Consider the following 23,275-nt stretch of genomic DNA (forward strand, 5'->3'; position numbering starts at 1 on the left):
AATATGAAATAGACATTACACCATCTAGTCTTGGGTATATAAGTAAATCACACAAAAGAAGGCAAGGAGATATAAATGGCATTTCCTTGTTTAGCATAACTGTATCTTCAGATGTGGGTAATATTGTGGTTCTGCAAAATCATTGTGCAAGTACTTAGTGTGGTTGAATCAGGAAGGAAAATAGAGTTCTGTTTAGTTAATTCCACTTGAATTCTATAATACTAATGAAATGTAGATTATGTCCATACCTAAGAAATGGGATGAAATCATACTGACAATATTGACTTTACAAAGGAGGAAAGGGAAGATATAAGCATCTGAATGCAGAGTTCCAAAGAATAGCAAGGAGAGATAAGAAAGCCTTCCTCAGCGATCAATGAAAAGAAATAACAACAGAATGGGAAAGATGAGAGAGCTCTTCAAGAAAATTAGAGATACCAAGGGAACATTTCATGCAAAGATGGGCTCGGTAAAGGACCGAAATGGTAGGGACCTAACAGAAGGAGAAGATATTAAGAAGAGGTGACAAGAATACACAGAAGAACTGTACAAAAAAGATCTTCACAACTCAGATAATCACAATGGTGTGATCACTCACCTAGAGCCAGACATCCTGGAATGTGAAGTCAAGTGGGCCTTAGAAAGCATCACTATGAACAAAGCTAGTGGAGGTGATGGAATTCCAGTTGAGCTATTTCCAATCCTAAATGTAAAGCTGTGAAAGTGCTGCACTCAATCTGCCAGCAAATTTGGAAAACTCAGCAGTGGCCACAGGACTGGAAAAGGTCAGTGTTCATTCCAATCCCAAAGAAAGGCAATGCAAAAAAAATGCTCAAACTACTACACAATTGCACTCATCTCACATGCTAGTAAAGTAATGCTCAAAATTCTCCAAGCCAGGCTTCAGCAGTATGTGAACCATGAACTTCCAGATGTTCAAACTGGTTTTACAAAAGGCAGAGGAACCAGAAATCAAATTGCCAACACCTGCTGGATCATGGAAAAAGCAACAGTTCCAGAAAAAGATCTATTTCTTCTTTATTGACTATGCCAAAGCCTATGACTGTGTGGATCACAATAAACTGTGGAAGATTCTTCAAGAGATGGAAATACCTCTTGAGAAACCTATATGCAGGTCACAAAGCAACAGTTAGAAGTGGACATGAAACAACAGACTGGTTCCAAATAGGAAAAGGAGTACGTCAAGGCTGTATATTGTCACCCTGCTTATTTAACTTCTATGCAGAGTACATCATGAGAAATGCTGGACTGGAAGAAGCACAGGCTGGAATCAAGATTGCCGGGAGAAATATCAATAACCTCAGATATGCAGATGACACCACCCTTATGGCAGAAAGCAAAGAGGAACTAAAAAGCCTCTTGATGAAAGTGAAAGAGGAGACTGAAAAAGTTGGCTTAAAGCTCACCATTCAGAAAACGAAGATCATGGCATATGGTCCCATCACTTCATGGCAAATAGTTGGGAAACAGTGGAAACAGTGTCAGACTTTATTTTTTGGGGCTCCCAAATCACTGCAGATGGTGATTGCAGCCATAAAATCAAAGGATGCTTACTTCTTGGAAGGAAAGTTATGACCAACCTAGATAACATATTCAAAAGCAGAGACATTACTTTGCCAACAAAGGACCATCTAGTCAAGGCTCTGGTTTTTCCTGTGGTCATGTATGGATGTGAGTGTTGCACTGTGAAGAAAGCTGAGCACCGAAGAATTGATGCTTTTGAACTGTGGTGTTGGAGAAGACTCTTGAGATTTCCTTGGACTGCAAAGAGATCCAACCAGTCTGTCCTAAAGGAGACCAGTCCTGGGTGTTCATTGGAAGGACTGATGCTGAAGCTGAAACTCCAATACTTTGGCCACCTCATGCAGAGAGTTGACTCATTGGAAAAGCCCCTGATGCTGGGAGGGATTGGGGGCAGGAGGAGAAGGGGATGACAGAGGATGAGATGGCTGGATGGCATCACTGACTCGATGGACATGAATTTGGGTAAACTCCAGGAGTTGGTGATGGACAGGGAGGCCTGGCGTGCTGCTATTCAGGGTGTTGCAAAGAGCCGGACACGACTGAGAAATTGAACTGAACTGAACTGAGTACTGTCATTATAGTGTAAAATATATGCATGTAAAAAGCGTTTGGAATTCAAATAAGGATGCAATTCCTTATATTATAAATTACAAAAGTAGGTTCCAAAACAGCATTGGGTGCCTCCAAGGAATTCCCAGCTGAGAAACTGAAAGGTTAGGAGTAAATTCTCTGGCTTCAGTTTTAGGCATATCATCATCCAAGTTTGCCAGATATTTTTAGGTTATTTTCACTGACATCTTTGGTCTGTCGGCAATATCCCAGTATGTCTAATGCAGTTTGATTCACTTTCTCAGTTTGACCATTCTGCGGAGGGTGAGTATTGATTTTTGTTTGGAATATCTTATGCAAAACACAAATTCTATATAACACTGTATTCAAGCTATTTCTGTTTTGTTGGCAAGGTTTTCTGCCAAGTCTCACCTTCAGATTTGAAATTCTCAGTCCTCTTAAACCTTTAAACAAACTTGTGTTAGCACTAGTGGTCTTTTCAGCCCTGGAAACCTCAATCATAACATTTTCAGGACCACAGGAAAATATAATTGAGGGACTTCTTTTTTGCATTGGCCACTGTTACACTATTCAAAACAATTTAAGTAGCAATAGTTTTGTCAGTTTTGGGGAAATAATTCTGATTTTTCAGGCCATCTTCACCTTCCCCTCTGAGAAGACATGCTTTTCCTCTAATTATCTTTTATAGGTCAGTTCTACTAAAAGTGCTTTCTCTAATTCTTTGCTTGTTATAAGCATAATTTGAGGAAGGATCAAAATATTTTTATTAAGGCTTATATCTTTGTTAAATATACATTATTTCATGCAAATGTTTCCTCTTTCCAAGGGAACTCTGATATTGTGAAAATATTCTTAATCCAAAGATGAACCATTCTTCTACTACTAATGATATAAGAAGCTTACATGCTTAGAACTTTCTGCCAAACACTGTAATGAGTGCATTAGAAATACTGTCTCCTATCATATTCACATAAACACACATAACTAACACCTTAATATCATTTCCACTTTGTAGACAAGAAATTAAGGATACATATATCTTTTCTCTGGTGAAATATGCAGAGTGTTTATTATAGATATCAAATTCTTGTGATTTTCAGTAATAAGTTTTCATTGGTGCTAAGTGGCTTCAGTCTTGTCTGATTCTGCGACCCCATGGACTGTAGGCTGCCAGCCTCCTCTGTCCATGGAATTTTCCAGGCAAGAATACTGGAGTGGGTTGCCATTTCCTTCTCCAAGTGCTCATCAGTTATATACAAGTTAAAAATCTTTCTGTTTTTCTCTAGTAATTGATCGTTCTGTATCCTAGCCAGCTTTCTTTCTTTCTGTAGCATACTAAGTAGAATATTCAGTTTCTTTTGAAAGTTAAAAAAAACTTCCTGATCGTGAAAGTGAATTTCCTTTTATGCAGCACTGGAAACATTGTTACATTTCTGCTCTCATTGAGCAATTTGTGTTTTACCACTTATCTTTGAATATCATGTGAGCTACACTTTCAGTTTATAAAATACAACATGATCAACAGAAACCTTCAATGTGCTAAATACTCTGCTAGGGTACCCTGGAGTAGAGCCTTTGCATAAGATGTAAACTCTGACTGTCCAGAGCTGGGAGAGATGGGTATGTAAACAATAAAAGTCCCAATAATCTTAGCATGAAACAAGTGGTTTGCATAAAGAAACAAAAGTCCCAAGGGTTGATTCCTTCCCGTGGATGTGTGGATTGGGCAGTGGAAATTAAAGTAAGGCTTCTTTCAGTGGTAATATCTAGGCGTGCCCAGTTAAATCCATATTCTTCTCAGTTGTAGATGATTTTTCCTAGTTGAAAAAATGATGCATGCACCAATTTAAACTCTAGAAGAGAGCATTCCATGAACACCAAGCCTCTTTCTACTCTATATTTCTATCTTCACAAGCAACCAAATCAGAGCTTTAAACATCCACCAAAGCCACACAAGAAAAAAAATAAAAGCAAATCCTAAAATGTACAAGTATCCAAGTATCCTCTGTGAATAATCAATTTTCTCCTACAGACATGAACTGTGGACTCATCTTCTCTTTATCTAAATGACTCTAATAAGGCAAAGAGCAATTCAGTATATTTCACTATATTTCATTTTATTTGTACTTCATTAAGCTCTCAAGACACTGTAGTTCAGAGGAAATCACTTTCATATACACAAAGTACAGTCAAATTGCAAGGAAATTTATCTTTGAGAGCCAAATTTCTGATGTTTTTCCCCTTTTCGGTTTAGTGTCTATTAGCTCTTGGTCCTTTTCCCCTTTTTCAAGAGTCTTGTAGTTTCAAATATACCAAAAAGGAATTCAGAGCAATGTAATTTGGGAACTAGAAGGAACTTCAGATAACATACAAATAATATAACATTTTTTTCCAGATATGTGCACTCAGAAAAGTGAAATTATTTGCCTCGACTAACATGGAAATAGTGTGATGACCACTGGTTCCTGTTTCCCCTTTAAAGGGATCTTTATTCCATACCAGTGGTTCTCAGAATAGCTGAGATAGGAACACTAGGGAGCTTGTTAAAACACAGATTGCTGGATTCTACCCAAAGCTTGTGAGTCAGTAGGTCTGGTGGGTGGCCCAGTAGTCTGCATTTCTAGCAAGTTTCTGGGTGTTCTTGCTGCTAGCCTGGGAAGAACACATTTAGATCCTATTCTACAGCTTGCATTTTGATTCCTTTAGTTTGTTTGGTCTAAGTATTCTCAATCACAAGCCTCTGAGAATTTGCTACTAGGTATTTCTCTCTGGGCAAGTCGAGGTTGCCTTATCCCTTTGGTAAGATATCATCTCTCTGCAGTACACTTAAAGGCTTTATTTGCTAATGGTTTATTTTAAGACCTGAAGTTTTTCTGAGCAATTACTTATTTATCTAATTTAAAGCCAGTTGGTGTATGCATGCTTCTTAAAATACTGAATACTAAAATGCATTTTACCATATCCCTTACTTCTACTACAGTGGTCAAAATTATTCTCTATCACTATTCATTCTTGATAATCCATCTCTAACTGGTCAACAATGCTTGCAGATTATTCTGTCACAGTTCTAACATCCGCCTGACCTCTTTCCACTGCTTCCATATTCCCTTCCCTCCCTCCTTTAGTACCTGAGCTCAGGTGGCCTCGCATGTAATACTTGTACCTTTTCTTTTCTCTTATTCCACACACATAAGCTTACAAAAGTCATGTTTCTTCTAAAGACATCATAGTGTCCAAAATAACTCTAAGGTTTTTTGAATATATAAGAAAATAAATATTAAATGCTTTAAGCAAATGTAACCGCCTCAGTTAAAAACACATCTTTAAAAATATTTTAGGTCATTTTTGCTTTTCTGAATGCAATTTTTAATCAACCACTATAAATAGCACATTTCACTTATGCCTATTGCTTTCTGTGAAAAGAACTGTGTATGTTTTCAGAGAAAAAAATAATATCTAAAATATCTATAGAATTTAACTAGAATTCTTGACAGAAATATTCTCAATCAACTGCTTGCTCTGCCCTTCTCTCGACAGACATGAGGATCCTCAGGGAAAATGAAGAATGTCTTGAGAAGAAAGAGTGTCCTGTCTTGGGAACATCATGTTCTCTTTAATCTCTCTTTTCTTCCTTTTTTGGTAAAGGTAGCAAAGACCCGCTGAAACACATTTTAATGCAAGAAAGGAGTCATTACAGAAGCTAACACTGATTTTGTGTGTGTGTTCATTTAAACATCCATCCATTCAGAGGCCATATTTGGGTAGAGATTAGTCTCCAGATGAGGTTTATTTTCAGATGATGAGAGGTTATATCTTCTGAAGCATTTTTATGAGCTTTAATTCTTTTTTTTAAAAAAGTTTATTGGACTATAGTTGATTTACAATGTTGTGTTAGCTTCAGGATTTAGTTGTACATTTACATATATTCAGGGCTTCCCGGGTAGCTCAGCTGGTAAAGAATCTGCCTGCAATGCAGGAGACCCCAGTTTAATTCCTGAATCGGGAAGATCCCCTGAAGAAGGGATAGGCTACCCACTCCAGTATTCTTGGGCTTCCTTGGTGGCTCAGCCTGTTAATGTTTGATCCCTGGGTTAGGAAGATCCTCTGGTGGAGGGCATAGCAACCCACTCCAATATTCTTGCCTGGAGAATCCCCGTGGACAAAGGAGCCTGGTGGGCTGCAATCTATGGGGTCATGAAGAATTTGACATGGCTGAGTGACTAAGCACAGAACAGCACACATATATATTACTTCTTTTTTGGGGGTTCTTTCCCCATATGGGTGATTATAGAATATTGAGCAGGGTTACTTGTGCTTTTGAGCTTTAATTCTTCAGACAGTCTTCAGGAGGGCTTCTGTATGGTTCCTGCTCCCAGAAATGGAGGCCAGGTGCAGCTGATGGCAGTGATGCTGCTAGCCTGCGTACTGGGATGAACTCAAGAAGTGTCTACTTACCCATAAGCACCCTGGAATGTCACAAGAAGAAGAAAGAAATTTCCATGTTGACATTTTGATGTGGATAGTTCTTTGTTGTGAAGGTTGTCCTATGTCTTGTAGGATGTTTTGTAGCATCCTTAGCTGCAATTGTAAGATGCCTACAGCACCATCACCTCTCCTATTTGTGGCAAACAAAAATGTCTCCATTCTTTGCAAATGTGGGGAAAATTGTCCCCAGTTGAAAATCGCTCATTGTTAGACAGGCTAGTTTAGAAATTGCTGCCTGTACGAGGGACACTGCCTTAATATAACTCATGAATGAGAGCATTCATCTAGGGGTCAGGTAAAGGAAAGTGAGTAAAACGACATGGAGGGCTGGAAGGTGGTGACCATTTTTCTCCTGTGGCAATTGGTAAAACCACTGCTCGTGGTATGGAGCAGACTGAACACGTTCTTACGAAGCCTAAAAGCGTAGGGAAAGGGTTTAGTAAGAAGCAGAATGTGCGCATGTTTTGGCTGTTACATGCAGTTTTAAGCAAACAATGAGCACAATCAGGAAATATTGGACAATCTGCTTGCTGTCCGCAACCTAAATTGGCCAATAGACCAGGAAAGGTGAGGAAGGCCAAGAATATGAGAGCAGAGTTGAAAAAGCAAACTGTCTGAATATCACAAATAGCAAGAGAAAGAATGTCACTCGTAATTTTTCTCAAAATCTCCCATGTGGACTTTTCAGATAAAAATATGGGAAGGTCACAGGCAAATACGTGATTATAGGTATTCCCCCCCCCCCATCATTACCTACATTTTTTAGGGGGCCACGAGTTAACCGCGCTTAAAATGAGGAAGAAGGAAATGGATCCAGCAAAGAAGCCAGTGAATTAAAAGCAGAAGTCAAAGGATTAAGAACTATAGCTAGAAGAGATTTTGGGGTGAGGTTCTTTTGACATGAGAGATAGATGGGCTTCTGGGCTGGACAGCTGGAGTTCATCAAATGGAATAAAACTGAAGCTTTGTTCTCACCCAGACACTCTGAGGACAAAGCTAGTGGCAGAAGCTGAGCTCTACTGCAATAAAGAGATAAGATGCCACACCTGGGGTTAAGGAAAACTTCCTTGTTTGCACAAACACAGGAAGGCTCACTAGGGGTCAAAAAGGGAAGGGGGTGCCATTCCGTGATAAATATGGATATGCAGCCATAGACCTCTGCAGTGAGATCTGTCTTAGCAAAAATTTCCTCATGCATTTTTGGGAGAGTCTTAGGACCAGTCAGCTGTGAAAAAAGAAACAATTGGTCAAAGGTAAACAAAAAAACAGAAGGACTGTCCTATGCAAGTGATTTAAATCTCCTTACTGCCCTCCTCCTTCAGGATGCCCACATTCGTCTCCAGGTGTGTATTTCTACCCTGCTTCTGACTTCAACTGTTACTCTGTGTGCTCTCCCAGTCCTGCTGTGTTTCCATTAATAAACTTTGTTTCTGTTTTGCAGTTTTTGCCTCCTTGAAACATTTTTGCTTTCAAAGAGAGGTAAGAATCAGGGAATTTTGCTTCTAGCCTCTAGGCTGGCGGTCTACCTGGTGGACTGGAGGCCAGGTTCAGTTCCTGGCAAGTGAAATAAGATCCTGCTTCAAGACTATTCGTCCTTCCGAGAACACTTTCACAGGGAATTAAATAGATCAGAAACCTTGATTCTTGAGAAAGTTGAAAAATCACTTCGGTCTGGTCTTCAAAAGCTTTTAATTGTGTGATTATATAAAGAATTTCTTGGTTTCTTAAACTTCACCAGCAAGGATGATACTAGGAAAGCTGTACTGTGGCCTAAAGTGGCCCAGTTTCCAATATCTGTTTCAAAAGATGTCATGGACGATTAGGAAACAAAAGAAAATTTCCAGGAAAATGAAACCTGGGGCCAAAACTAGATAATGAAGTAACTTCCTTCCAAAGAAGAAAATCAGAGTGTGATCAAGGAAATTCTCCTACTGTCAGGCCAAGGAGTTCTTGAAATTTCTATCCAGCAAGGTTTATTTCATAAACGTAATAAACCAATGAATTTTTTAAATGAAGATTTTTATTGCACTCATTCCATTTCTTTTCCACTTTTGAATTATCAGGTGGGTATGTATGGAGAGGGGCTTTGGATGGGTAAGAAAAAGAAATGACTATACTTTTTTAACTCACCAGACTATTGGACTTCCCAATGGATCACATAGAAAAGGTTGTGTATCACCCAGGGATACCCAGTTTTGAGTGGAATGCAGTAACTGAATAAGACATTTGATTGTGCTTCTTGAAGAAGATATGTTTTCTACACGTAGGAAGGGGGATACATGGATACTCATACATAGATACTTGGGTGGCCAGAGTACCAGTTCATCAGAAACCATTACTTTTACCCCAGTATTTATTCCTATCCCTACTTCCTTTTACTAACAGAATCTACTTCCTTTCAGTAACAGATTTTTAGTAGAATATGTAAGAAACGCCGCGGGAAGAAAGAGCCACCCCTATGGACCGTTGATCAGGGCCTTTTATTGGGCGGTTGCTCTAGGGCAGAACTCCCGGGGGCGGGTGAGCAAGGAAGCGAAGGGGGTCTGCGAAGCAAAGGGAGTCTGCGAGGTATGAGGGGTGGGGAAGGGTTTTATAGCCCGGGCCGGGCTCCCATATAAGGAAGAAAACGCGGGCTCAGCGGTGATTGGTGCCCAAGGGCTCCGTGTCGGCTCCTGATTGGACGGCTTGGTTGTCGGCCCACCTCCGGGGCTTGTCTGCGGCTCTCTGCCAGGACATGTCCCGACGTGCCCGGGCATGCCCAGGCATGCCTCAACACGCCCGACCTTGCCCTGACCTTTCAGAATACAAGTTGCTCGACTGGAGAAAATACATTCTCAAGTTTCCCTTGCAGAAAAGGACTTATCACACAACTAACAGCCAAGAGAATAAGTGAAAAAAATATCTTGCAGGTTTTTGGTATTTAAAAGAAATACACTGTCTTGTACTAACTTTCTCTTTGGGCTGCCTATCAGGTAATAAAACTCAGACGGACACTTTAGGCAAGTGGAACTCCCTTATTCAGAGGAGCAAGTTTTTTCACAAGATGACCTCATGAAGAAGAGAGCACCTATTTAACCCAGACTTCTATGCAAGAGAATAACATGCTATAATCTTGCTTCAAATACTGCAATGGTCAGTTTCTTCTATATGTGAGTCTATATCTTAACTCCTTCATATTCCCTAGAGGTACCGTGGCACTGTTAATATTGTTCTTAGAAATAAGGTAAAATTTCAGGTATATTAAGATTTAACTTTAAACTTAATTATTCAGAAAGTTGAATATATAGAATTGATCAGAGACTATGGGACAAAGGCCATGACAGCTGGGATAAATTACTGTTCATTTTCACTCTTAATTTGTTAGCAGCATTGCCCTGGACTAGCTCTTGGTTCACAGAATTAAGCAAAATATTTTCCAATACGTATTTTCATTTCTTGTACATTTCTTAGTATTTTATTATTCTATTTTCTAATATGGAAGTGCTTTCACATCTCTACATTTCCCCATAACTAAACTATACATGTGCACTACTTTTCCCCATAACTAAACTATATATATGCACATATTTTTATGTATCTCAAAAACCCAATTTTAAGATTTAACAGTTATCTATTTATTAAATAATACCCACTTTAAAAATAAAGCAATTACTTCTTTATTTGAAATTGGATTTAATTTTTAGCTCCCATGTATGTGCACTCTTGTATATCTGCACACACAACTATATTTCCTTCCTTGGGTTTAATTTTTTCCCTTTTAATTTCTCAGGCTTAATATGTATCTTTTATTTCTCTTTCTTATTTAGTAAAAAATTTCCCCTTAGCAGAGCTTTAATGGTACCCACAAGTTCTTAAATATAATTACTTTTCTCAGTTTATTTGGGCTCTTTCATTGTTTAATATGTTTAATAATTTGTCAGCTTCTATTCCACCCTTCCTCAGCAACCATTTTTGTCTTGTTTCCATGGGTCAAGTAGTGAAACAATAATAAAGTTGGTCTAAAATTAAGAGAGAGAGCTTCAGCTTATTCAACTCATTTTAATAAGTAACTCACTTTGTATGAATCACAACGGTAAAGTCCAAATGAGAACCTGAAGAGAGTAAGCAAGTGCATGGGATAACTAAAATGAGTGCATTGCTGTGCTGATGTTAAGAGTTTCTGATGGTCGGTCCATACTTTGGTCATATTGCCTGAGTTTTTATTTAAAGGTTCATTTTAACAAAAGTCGAGTTGAGATGTGAAAGTACTAAGTTGACTTAAAGGCTGTGGACAGAAAAGAGTAAGTAGGAAGGGACACTGTCAACTACAGGTTGCTGAGGGCATTCACTCCAGGAAGGACTTTACCTTCCAGAAGCTCTAGACTGGCACCTCCTCCAGTGCTCACGTGACTGACTTTATCTTCAGTGTTCCATTTGGCACAGCAAGTAGCAGTGTCTCCACCTCCTATAATGGTGATACAGCCCTTGGAAGTGGCTTTCACAACTTCATCCATGAGGGCTTTTGTTCCTTTAGCAAAAGCATCCCATTCAAATACCCCTACAGGTCCATTCCACACAATTAACTTGGCTCGCCCCACCACAGCTGCGTACTCCTTAATGGTCTCAGGACCACAGTCCAAACCCATCCAGCCGGCAGGTATCCCTGATGCTACAGTGGCTTGGCCAACCTTAGCATTCTCCTCAAACTTGTCAGCAGTGACAAAGTCAACAGGAAAGGTAATGTTCACACCATTCTTTCCAGCTTTGGTCATAATTTCTTTGACAATCTTGGCTCCCTCTTCATCGAACAAGGAAGCACCAATCTCCATGTTGTTCAAGACCTTAAGGAAGGTGTAAGCCATTCCCCCACCAATAATCATCTCATTGACTTTGTCCAGCATGTTTTTGATGAGTTGGATCTTGTCTGCCACTTTGGCTCCACCAAGTATAGCCAAAAATGGTCTCTCTGGGTTTTCCAAGGCTTTGGAGAAGTAATCTAGCTCCTTCTTCATCAAGAATCCAGATGCCTTCTGGGGAAGATTCACTCCCACCATGGAACTGTGGGCCCGGTGAGCTGTCCCAAAAGCATCGTTGACATACACATCCCCTAGCTTGGAGAGGGATGCTCGGAAGGCTTCTATTTTATCTGGCTCAGCTTTAAGCTTATTTCCAGAAGGATCTTGGCCCTTCCCTTCTTCTTCCACATGAAAGCGCAGGTTCTCCAGCAAGATGACTGTACCGGTGGCTGGGTTGGCACACGCCTTCTCCACTTCCAGACCCACACAGTCCTTTAGGAACAGAACGTCCTTGCCCAACAAGGATTTGAGTTCAGCAGCAACAGGCTCTAAGGAGTATTTATCAGGCATTGGAACACCATCAGGTCTACCTAAATGACTCATAAGAACTACTGACTTGGCTCCATTGTCCAGACAGTACTTGATGCTTGGGAGAGAGGCCTTGATTCTTTGGTTGTTTGTAATCTGGTTCTTCTTCATGGGGACGTTGAAGTCAACTCTCATGACGACTCGCTTCCCTTTCACATCCACTTTGTCCAAAGTTAACTTCTTAGAAAGAGACATCTTGACGATACAAAGACAGGTTAATACATAGATTCCGGTGTTGAAGAGAACCACTTTACTGGTGGTGAGATGTTGGGTGGGTGGTGTTTTCTAACGCCTTTCCCCTTGGCCTGCCCCTTTCTTCCCAGCACTAGCTCTCCCACGAGGGCAGCCATGATTGGACCAGGGAAAGGAAACCGGCTTCGCGATTTGTCAATGGTCCTGTCAGTCTGAATTCAGAGTGTGCTGCGTCATGCAGATTCTAACTGCCAACGCTGAAGGTGAACCCGGAACTGGCGGCTTGGGGGTGACTGTTGAAGAGGTGAAGAAATTGGAATCAGAACGGTTCTGAGGTATACGCCTCCTGCTGGTTCTTTCCCACATCCCTTTTAACAATTTTTAAAATTCTTAAAAAAAAAAAAAAAAAAAAGCCCTCATTCGGTCAAATCCTGATTATATTGAGGGTAAAAACTTTTGCAGCACCCCATTAAAGGATTTGAAATAATGGGTCTCTGACACCTTGTTTATTCATGGCAATATAATATGCTTCTGTTTTATTCCTTATCTTGACAAATAACTCTGTTAAGGGCATGGTTTTGTGTTAGACTTTGGCTTTAGATATATTCTCGGGTGTGGGGTGGGAATAGCATGTTCTTCCAGTCTCAGACTACTTGCTTCTTCCATTCTCAGACTATTGTGAGGGAAATTTGGTGACTTGTTCAAGAGAAGCTCCTAAGATCATAGCAGAGAGAGTGCCAGTAAAGCACTTAAGGTAGTGGTGACATTTCCTTCAGGCTACAAAATTGTGATGAAGCTCTTTACCTTTTTCTCTCCTCTCTCTCTGTTTCACTATCAGCATAACTTTAAAATTCATCTGAAAAGAGCATGGTTTCATGAGGATGAAAACATCTGTTTGAATTGAAAATGAGTGAGAGTTTTTATTTTGGGGGAAAGTATATGTGGCTTATTGGTTTAGGTATAAAAATTGTGTAACTGTCTGCTCAGTTCAGAGTGAGTTTGAAAATAACTCATTGAGAAGTTCCCTGGTAGTCTAGTGGTTAGTATTCTGGAATTTCACTGCCATGGCCTGGGTTCAGTCCCTGAGATCCCATAAGCTATAACTCATGCAGTAACATTATCTACAGATTAGCCAATGAATACAATTGTTAAATGTATACATTGTAATAATTGGTTGATTTTGAGAACTCAGCTTAAGAAAATGTTGTGGAAGGGTACGTATCAACATATGGCCAGACATCTATAACTTCTGTACAAGATGGAGACGTTTGCCATAGATGCTGATTATCTGTCTCTTATCTAGTCCTGGAGATGCCAGTGTGATTAAGCAGATTTCCTTTAGCAGCTACCAAACCTACAGGAGGCCTATGGGAACCTAAGATTATTGAGCTCTTGTGTTTCTTAAGGCAAGGGGTGTGGAAAGGGGGGCCAGAAAGGGAGAAGGAAAGGGAGAAGTCCAAAGCCCAAGAAGAGCTATTGGACTACTGTTGAGGATTTTTGTTGCACTGTTTCTCTCCCTTGTGTCCTGTTGCAGCGGGTGTGACCAGGAGAGAATGAATAAAAACAGCAGCAAGAGTGTACAACTCCTGAGCTTTGATGAGTAAGTTCTGGGTTCCCAACTCAGCAAAAAAAAAAAAAAAAAAAAGTCAAGTGAGAAAGAAACAGAAAAAAAGGGAGAAAGAAACCCCACACAAGAAGCATTAAACCAGCGCCTTGAAATTGGTTCTAATTCTCTCTTATTGTAGAAGAATGTGAGGATGGTGCTGGGGTTAGACTAAAGTCAGGAGTCAAGAACAGTTATACTTCAGTTTGGCAGGCTCTCCTTTCAACTGATGATATGAGGATAGAAGTTATTAAAGTGGATGAATTGTAATATTTCCTAGAGAACAGATAATACCCATAGTGGAAATAGGAATGAGGAAAAGGGAATCACTGCAATGTAAGAGCTGTTTTGTTTAATATTTTCTTCCAGTTTCAACACACACATACACACACAAATGAAATTAGCACCTGAGTTTGGTTCACCCTGCTGATGTTAGTAATCAAGGGAAAAAAAGTATTTATAGGGGAAAAATTCAATATATCTGAGTGCTCCCACACTAAAAGAGAAAGGCAATAAACAGCACAATATACTCAGAAGTCAAATTCATGAGAATTAGACACAAGATTAAAATAAATGGGAAAATAATCTTAAAGCAAAAAAGATAATGTAAGTAGGAAGGCTGATGAAGCAGCTACAAAGCATAAACACTGGAACACATTGGACATAAAAGATGCTGAAACAACTCAAAAGTGATAAGTTGCATGGTAAAATAGATAAAAAAGTAACTAAAGAATGAATTAGTGATCAGATAATTTGTGGAGGAATTGTTACATAATACATTTAAAAAGGACCAAGAGGAAGAGAGTAAGGACAAAGTCAAGGTGTGTGGGAACTAACAATTGTTTATACATCACAGAGATGTCATAAAGGGATAGAGAGAGCATGAAGGTGATAGAACAGTTGTAAAAAGTGATTTCCTATAATTGAATAAACATGTTAGGTCTCAGTTTAAAAGAGACCATAACATAGTACAAACAGACTTGAAATAAACACACACTCTGGAAACAACATTTAGGAATATCTATATCAAGAAACAATTTTTTATAGTTTATTTGTATTTATATATAATTGACATCTAACATTATATTTGTTTCAGGTGTACCACATAATGATTCAATATATGGTTATATTGCAAAGTGATTGCCACAATGTCTAATTAACACCCATCACCACACACTGTTACAAATGCTGTTTTCTTGTGATGAAAACTTTTGTGATTTATTCTCTTAACATCTTTCAAATAGAGAATGGGTAAAGGAGATGTGGTATATATGTACAATGGAATATTATTCAGACAAAGAAAAGAAGGAAATTCTATCATTTGCCACAACATGGATGATACCTGGGGGTTTTCATGCTAAGGGAATTAAGTCAGACAGGGAAAGAAAAAAACTTTTTTTGAAGTTTATAGAATGAAAAAGCAGGTCACATGCAAGGAAAAAGCTTCAGATTGAGAGTCCACTTATCACAATAAGCCAAAGACAACTTTTTACCAAAACCTTTATATCTAGGCAACATATCATTTAAATGAAGTTAAATAAAGGTATTTTAAGTTCTAAAAAATCAGAATGTTAATCTCACTGAGACTGTCTTTTGTAAAAAAGTAAAGCAACTCAGGACAAATTTGGGGAACTAAATAGTATTTCAATCTTAGTAAAACTTATCTGAATAAGTAATGATCACAATTTCTAGAGTTTTTAATGTTATTACAAATGGTAACTTGATTTTTATATTATTCCATAGTTACTGCCAATATTGCAAAACATTGTTTATGTTGATAGGTTGATTTTATATTGGACTTCTTTACTGAAGTTTCTTAGTTTAAAGAGAAAACTCAAAAGAAGCAACAAACAAATGAATTAAGTGATCATTTAATCTCTAAATAATTAAACCAGTTTCTCTTTCCTTTTTGTTTTTAATCATGTCTTAATCAAATTGTTTTGATAGAAACTTTCAGTAATATTTTGAACACTTGTTATAATATCAGGCATATTTCAGATACTCTGCTTTTTTCACAATTTATCTTCTTTGAAATTAGGATGATCCTGGTATTGAAGACATTTCATGGTAATTTTTTTTCTTTTTCCTCTTTACTGGCTTATACAATAATTATGTATTATACAATTGATAACATCACCTACTAGATGAAAATACTAAAACACCAACATTTACCCCTAGTTGCCATGCTTTATTAGTCAATATACTGAAAAAAGTTGAATTCTTATTTTAATATTAGCAGAAGAAGTTAACAGTGCATGGCAACAAGTATATACTTTTTAGGGGCTAGCATGATGTTTAATGGGCTTCCCAGGTGGCTCAGTGGGTAAAGAATCTGCCTGCAACACAAGAGATGCAAACAGCCAAGAGTTCAATCCCTGCGTCAGGAAGATCCCCTGGAGGAAGGGGCAGCCCCCTCCAGTATTCTTGCCAGGAGAATCCCGTAGACAGAAGAGCCTGGTGGGCTACAGTCTGTGGAGTCGCAAAGAGTTGGACATGACTGAAGTGACTGAGCATGCACGCATGCACGCATGATGTTTAGTAGCTGTTGATACGAGAGAAAAGTGTAAACAGAGAAGGCCTCCTTGTCACTTTCACTGCTTTTATTCCTGTCATCTCATGTCTAGGTCAACCTGAAATGTGTGTTTTATTGTAGCAAATATTTACCTATGTTTACATAGGTGTGTAGACAATGCTATATCCTGCTGTTGCCCTGGCCCAGAAGTTTTCAGATTTTGTTTGTTGAGATATCCGATAACTGCTTCTCCATCATATCTATTTTCCCCCCACAGTTTCTTCTCTCTCTCTTTCTCTCTTTTTTTTAAATAAAACACTTTATTGGGATATGATTGACATATGGAAAGCTGTACGTATTTGATGTATACAACTCGATGAGTTGGGAGATACACTCATGTTACCATCACCACATCTTAACACCATAAGCATGCCCATTATCTTCAAAGGTTTCTTCTACCCTTTTCATTTATTATTTTTTATGTGATTAGAACACTTAATAAGGTATATCCTCTTAGAAAATTTTTGAGTACACAACACAGTATTGTTAACCATAGGAACAATGGTGTATAGTTGGTCTCCAGGACTTATTTGGCATAACTGAAACTTTGTACTCATTGGTTAGTACCTCCCCCGGCCGCAGGCATCCTCCTCATAAATCCAGCTGGTCTTTCAGTGGCTCCTCAGCTGTTTTTATTTGTCAGTGGCTGTTCTTATATTTTGTAGATGTTGAAAACAAGACTTTGAAGTAAGTAATCAGATATGGATATAACCTATTATTCTGTTAATAAGTCATTTAACATATTTTGCTCATTTTAGTTTCATTTAACTTTTCTGTTGACAATATATGTGAAGTATACATTTCACTGTGAAACGTACAGAGTTCTGGGTACTGAGGTAAAAATCTGTATGAGTATAACCTAACTGAATCACTTGTTTTATGACCAATATAGACTAATCTCTCAGTAAACATTAGGCTTACTTTTTAGGAAGCAATCAATCTCTCTTTCAAAAATTCTAGTAAATTGCAAAGTTTAAAAGCCATTTTTTTTTTAATCCGAAACATTTTTAGTAAGCACTAGGGACTGTTCTTAAAGACAAAGAAGGGGAAGTTATGTGCTTATAACACGTTAGTCACTGTAGAGCTAGTTTCAAAAAGCTAAAACGTTGTGCAATACATTGCAGTTATATGAGCAATACATTCCTTTTAAAGTTTGTATTTTATCTGCCGATTATTTTATTGACTTCCTTATTTATTTGTCCTTTTCTACAACAGATAAACATGTGGCCAAAGTTAAATGGCTGAATTGCCCACGTCACAGATACTCTTGTAGGACTTTTGCGTGCAAATTACCAATCTCTGTTATCAGTTATTGATTAAGGGAAGCCCTGCATAAAACTAACCTATGATATAAATCTTAGATAGGGACTTTAATTTTACTAAAATGAAGTAAATAAGAATCATTAAAGGGGCTTTCCTGGTGGTTCAGTGGTGAAGAATCTGCCTGCCAGTGCAGGAGACACAAGTTCGATCCCTCAGCTGGGAAGATCCCACATGCTGCAAAGCAACTAAACCCATGTGCCATGACTATTGAACCTGTGGTCTAAAGCCTGGGAGCCGCAACTACTGAACCCGTGTGCCACAGCGACTGAAACCTGCATGTCCTAGAGCTCACGCTCCACAAGAGAAGCCACCGTAATAAGCCCACACACTGCCACTGGAGAGTAGCCCCCACTCGTTGCAACTAAAGAAAAACCCATGTAGCAATGAAGACCCAGCACAGCCAAAAATAGATTACTTTTTAAGTTAAAAGAATCATTATAAATAAACAAGATAAACCATTTCTATGTCAAACAAATCCTAGGAGAGGATTGATGTCTTGCTAAGGTTAGGTTGTGTTTTATTTTTTCCAAAGGAACCAAATCGTAGGCAGTCACCTTCTAAAACAAACAAACAAAAAAATGTGTTATAAAAACCGTTTGTTTCAAAATAATATTTCTGAAGTGATTCTTGCAGTTAAAATTGTAACCAAATACTGTGTAGAAGCCAGAGGGTCAAGCTCATGAACAGATTTATTTTTCAAAAGATGCATTTACAACATTTAAGAAATTTTACTCTAAGAGTATTTTCATTGTAAGACTAAGGAATTTGTTAACTAAAAGTTGAAAACAACTTCACAAACCTGTGTAAGTGTCTTACAATTACACGCCATGGGCCAGGGATCCCAGACTCTCAGAGCTATTACGCTGTAACATCAATGGCAAGGCAGACAGCTGTGTGGGACTTCAGATTTTTCTTCCATTTGTCAGGAAGTGACAGTTGTTTGCAGGAAGATGCCTTAGGTTATACATGGCATCAACAGGAAGAAGAGAGTGTAGACTGTGCTGGTGGCTAAGAGGACAATACAAGTGGCTCCCACTTGAGTTAGTCAACACACTTCCTGGCTTTATCAGGGAAACACCCTGCTTCCTGCCCACAGTGTAGGCACGTGCAACTGACTGGCTTCATAATAGCATCCTAAATCCCTGGTCAATAGGTGAGTCCATTGGGCAAGTGCCAGATGAAAACTGGGCCGTGAGTTTGTCTCCTGGGCACCTGTAAGGTGAGCATACATGAGCAACTGATGCTGGCATCTGATGGTGTGTGGCTTTTTATTTTTTGCAGAGTTCACAACTTTAAGTAGGAAATCCAAGAATGTGACTAGGACAACCAACTACTGAGCATTCCTAAAATAAACTTTTTAATCATCCCAGGGCTGATGTTTAATCACAGTTGTGATATAGTAAAAAACAGTCTCATAGTAAAAATCATATATAATTTTTAGAATGTTTATATAACATTTTATAATTAATATTTTATAGTTAAATAAGTATATTCACTGTCTTAAGAAATTTTGCACTGTAACATCCCATGTGATTTCATATATCATAGCAAAGCAAACACAGAGTTCAGCCTCATTAATTGCAAGGTCGGCCAGTCCAGTTGCTCAGTTGTGTCTGACTGTTTGCAACCCCATGGACTGCAGCACGCCGGGCTTCCCTGTCCATCACCAACTCCTGGAGCTTGCTCAAACTCATGTTCATCGAGTTGGTGATGCCATCCAACCATCTCATCCCCTGTTGTCCACTTCTGCCTTCAATCTTTCCCAGTATCAGGGTCTTTTCCAGTGGGTCAGTTCTTCACATTAGGTGCCTAAAGTATTGGAGCTTCAGTTTTAGCATCAATCATTCCAATGAATATTCAGGACTGCTTTCCTTTAGGATGGACTTGTTTGATCTCCTTACAATTGAAAGGTAAATATTACTGAGTTGGAAGTGATTCCATATATTCATTATAATTTCTATACACACATGAAAACCAGAAATAAAAAACATTGTATGCAGTTAATTTACAAATATTTGCCCAGTGCTGACTGTAAACAAAATGTAATTTTAAATGCATATGGTGTATTGTATAAATGCAGTGTGTACAAAGTTATATTAATTGAATGTAGTACTGGCACCAAAACACACACACAGATCAGTTGGACAGAGAGTTGAAAATAATTATGTTTAATTAATCTACAACAAAGGGGGAAAGAATATATAATGGAGAGAAGATGGTCTCTATAGTAAGTGGTTCTGGGATAACTGGACAGCTACATGTCAAAGAATGAAATGAGAACATTTTCTCACACTATATACAAAGTAAATTCAAATTGATTAAAGAATTAAATGGAAGACTAGAAGAAAACAGATGGAACACTCTATGACATAAATCATAGCAATATATTTTTGGATCTGCCACCTAAGACAAAGGAAATCAAATAAAAAATAAGCAAATAGGACCTAATTAGCCTTAAAAGCTTTTGCACAGCAAAGGAAACCACCAACAAAACTAAAAGATAATCTATAGATATTTGCAAATGACCAATTAGTGGTTAATAGCTAATATACAAATAGCATAAATACACAAAATATACATAGCTCATACAACTCAATATAAAATATAGCTCAATATACAAATATATAACAATATACAAATAGCTCATACAACTCAATATCAAAGACACAAACAACCATATTAAAAATGGAAAGAAGACCCCAGAAAGACATTTTGACAAAGAAGATGTACACACGGCCAACAGACACAGGAAAAAAATGCTCAACATTGCCAATCATCAGAGAAGTCAAAACCACAAGGAGATATCACCTCACACCTGTCAGAATGGTTATCATCAAAAGAGAACATAATAACATTTGAGTATCTGGACAAAAGGGAACCCTTGTATCCTGTTAGTAGGAATTATCAACTGAAAAAAGAATGCACTCACTGAGCTGTGAGTTCAGTTTTATTTGGGGCTTATTGAGAGCTATAGCCTGGAAGACAGCCTCTCAGGTAACGCTGACAAACTGCTCCAAAGAGATGGTGTGGGGACATGAGTATATATATGTAATTTCAGCACATGTTTCAGTAGAAGATTGTTGCGAGTCTCAAGGAGCATATATAAGTCTTTGATAATGATTTTAAAGCTTTTCTAAATATGAGAAAATGCAAGAAATTGGGTCCATAAAATTTTCTCCTGACAATATCTCACTATCTAGAGGCCTGTTCTGCCAGTTTCCCCAGATCACAGAGCGCCTCATTCCTGATCTCCACCCTGAACTCCTTTCAGTGTTGAAGGTCAGCAACTACAGTAGCTAATGACTCAATTCTTGCCAAACCAGAAGACAAGTGACATTTTTCAGTTGTCAGAATATAAATTGGTGTAGCCATTATGGAAAACAGTTTGGAATTTCCTCTAAAAATATAAGTATAATATGATCCAGTAATTCTGGGTATATATTTGAAGAAAACACAAAAACAATAATTGGAAAGGATACCTGTATCCAAATATTCAAAGCAGAATTATTTATAGTAGCCAAGATATGGAAGCAACCTCAGAGTTCATTAACAGTTGAATGGATAAAAAGATGTAGTATATATGTACAATGGAATACTCAACCATAAAAAGAATAAAAGTTTGCCATTTGCAGCACCATGGATGGACTTGGAGAGTATTATGCTAAGTGAAATAAGGCAGAGAAATACAACTACTGTATGATATCACTTACATATAGAGTCTAAAAAATACAACATACTAGTGAAGATAACAAAAAAGAAACAGACTCACAGATATGGAGAATAAACTAATGTTTACCAGTCAGGAGAGGAAGGAGGGGAGGGACAAGATAGAGTAGGGTGTAAGAGGTACAAACTACTATGTGTAAAATGAGCTACAAGGATATATTATACAGCACAGGTAATATTACTGATATTTTGTAATAACTATAAATGAAATGTACACTTTTAAAATTGTGATTCACTATGTTGTACACTTGAAACTATTATGATATTGCAAATCAACTGCATTTCAATAAAAAGTTAATAAAAATTAAAAATAAAGGAACCAGTATGTCAAAAAACAAAAAATTAAAAAATAAAAGCATGTAGTTTTAGCATAAAGACAGATATATAGTACAATGGAAAAGACAGAAAACCCAGAAATAAACCCTTAAAACATATGACAAAATGATTTTCAAGAAGGATCCTACATCATTCAATGCTATGGAGAAAGACAGTGTTTTCAACAAGTAGTGTTGGACAAACTGAATATTCATATGGTAAAGAGTGAAACTGTACCCTCATTTTCTGCTGTATTAAAAATTAACTCTAAATGGGTTGAAGACCTAAACATAAGAGCTAAACTGTAAAACTCTTAAGGGAAAAAGCTTCATGGCAGTGGATTTACTATAATTTTTTTTATAGTTTAATGTATTTTAATAGCAAACTTACAGGAACAGCACAGAAGACAGACAACATTAAAAACATGTGCTTGCATGTAGGCAAACTCAGTTAGAAAAGTATAGTGAATGGATGGAATCTACTGCATGATAAAAATGCTACAAACACCATTTAGTTGCAGTCAATAAGAAATTTACTTGTTTTAAAAAAATCCAAATGCTGGCATTGTCCAGAAAAATTTAACAGGTTTATTTATAATTGTTATAAAGTTGAACTGCTGAAACTTGTTCACTGAAACATTTTGACTTTCATTAATGCTTTATGTCCCCGCATTTATATTAAAAATTCACACACAAATGAAAATGGAAAAACTGCCGATACCTGATTTCTGTCCCCTATTTTCCACTTGCAATCATATACCAGGTACCTTTTGATCCCATGGAAAAAAAAAATATCTAACGTTGAGAACTACCAATAACAGGAAGAAGAGAATTTTTTTTTTTTTTAAAGAATGAAATGTTTCCCATCATGGATTCTTAAGCATGTTCTCCTCGTATGTGGCGTGCTAGCTGGATGTCTTTTGGCATAATTGTTACACGTTTGGCATGGATAGCACACAGGTTGGTGTCTTCAAAAAGGCCAACCAGATAGGCCTAACTTGCCTCCTGCAAAGCACCAATAGCTGCACTCTGGAAGCACAGACCTGTTTTGAAGTCCTGAGCAATTTCCTGCACCAGACGCTGGAAGGGAAGTTTGCAAATCAGAAGTTCAGTGGACTTCTGATAACGTCTAATTTCACGGAGTGCCACAGTACCAGGCCTGTAATGATGAGGTTTCTTCACCCCTCCAGTAGAGGGTGCACTCTTGCGAGCGGCTTTTGTAGCGAGTTGCTTCCTCGGGGCTTTACCACCAGTCGATTTGCGGGCAGTCTGCTTTGTACGAGCCATGGTATAGAGACCTCCTTACTTACCCCCCTTCTCCTTCAGCTGGAGCTCGGCGAGCTAGAGGTGGCAGTGGATTTAACAGTGAATTCCTCTATGAGACCTGAAGCACAGGCAAGACAGGAAAAATAGATAAATTGAAAAGTGAAAAAAGTGAACATGAAGTCACTCAGCCGTGTCCAACTCTTTGTGACCCCATGGACTTCAGTCCTCCAGGCTCTTCTGTTCATGGGGATTCTCCAGGCAAGAATACTAGAAGGAGTTGCCATTTCCTTCTCCAGGGGATCTTCCTGACCCCAAG

At 38.2% G+C, this 23,275-nt stretch overlaps 1 protein-coding gene and 1 pseudogene across 1 annotated transcript; both read right to left on the reverse strand.

The window, feature by feature from the left end:
• Positions 1-10,904: 10,904 nt before the first annotated feature.
• On the reverse strand, positions 10,905-12,158 carry PGK2 (phosphoglycerate kinase 2). The gene has a single exon (XM_068961074.1). It carries the CDS (start codon positions 12,156-12,158, stop codon positions 10,905-10,907), a length of 1,254 nt encoding a protein of 417 aa, XP_068817175.1.
• Positions 12,159-22,569: 10,411 nt separating this feature from the next.
• Positions 22,570-22,980, reverse strand: LOC138069471 (histone H3.3A-like; annotated as a pseudogene).
• Between the last annotated feature and the right edge of the window lie 295 nt (positions 22,981-23,275).

The sequence above is a fragment of the Capricornis sumatraensis genome, chromosome 22 (assembly GCF_032405125.1).
Source record: "Capricornis sumatraensis isolate serow.1 chromosome 22, serow.2, whole genome shotgun sequence".
In the NCBI taxonomy this organism is placed as follows: domain Eukaryota; kingdom Metazoa; phylum Chordata; class Mammalia; order Artiodactyla; family Bovidae; genus Capricornis; species Capricornis sumatraensis.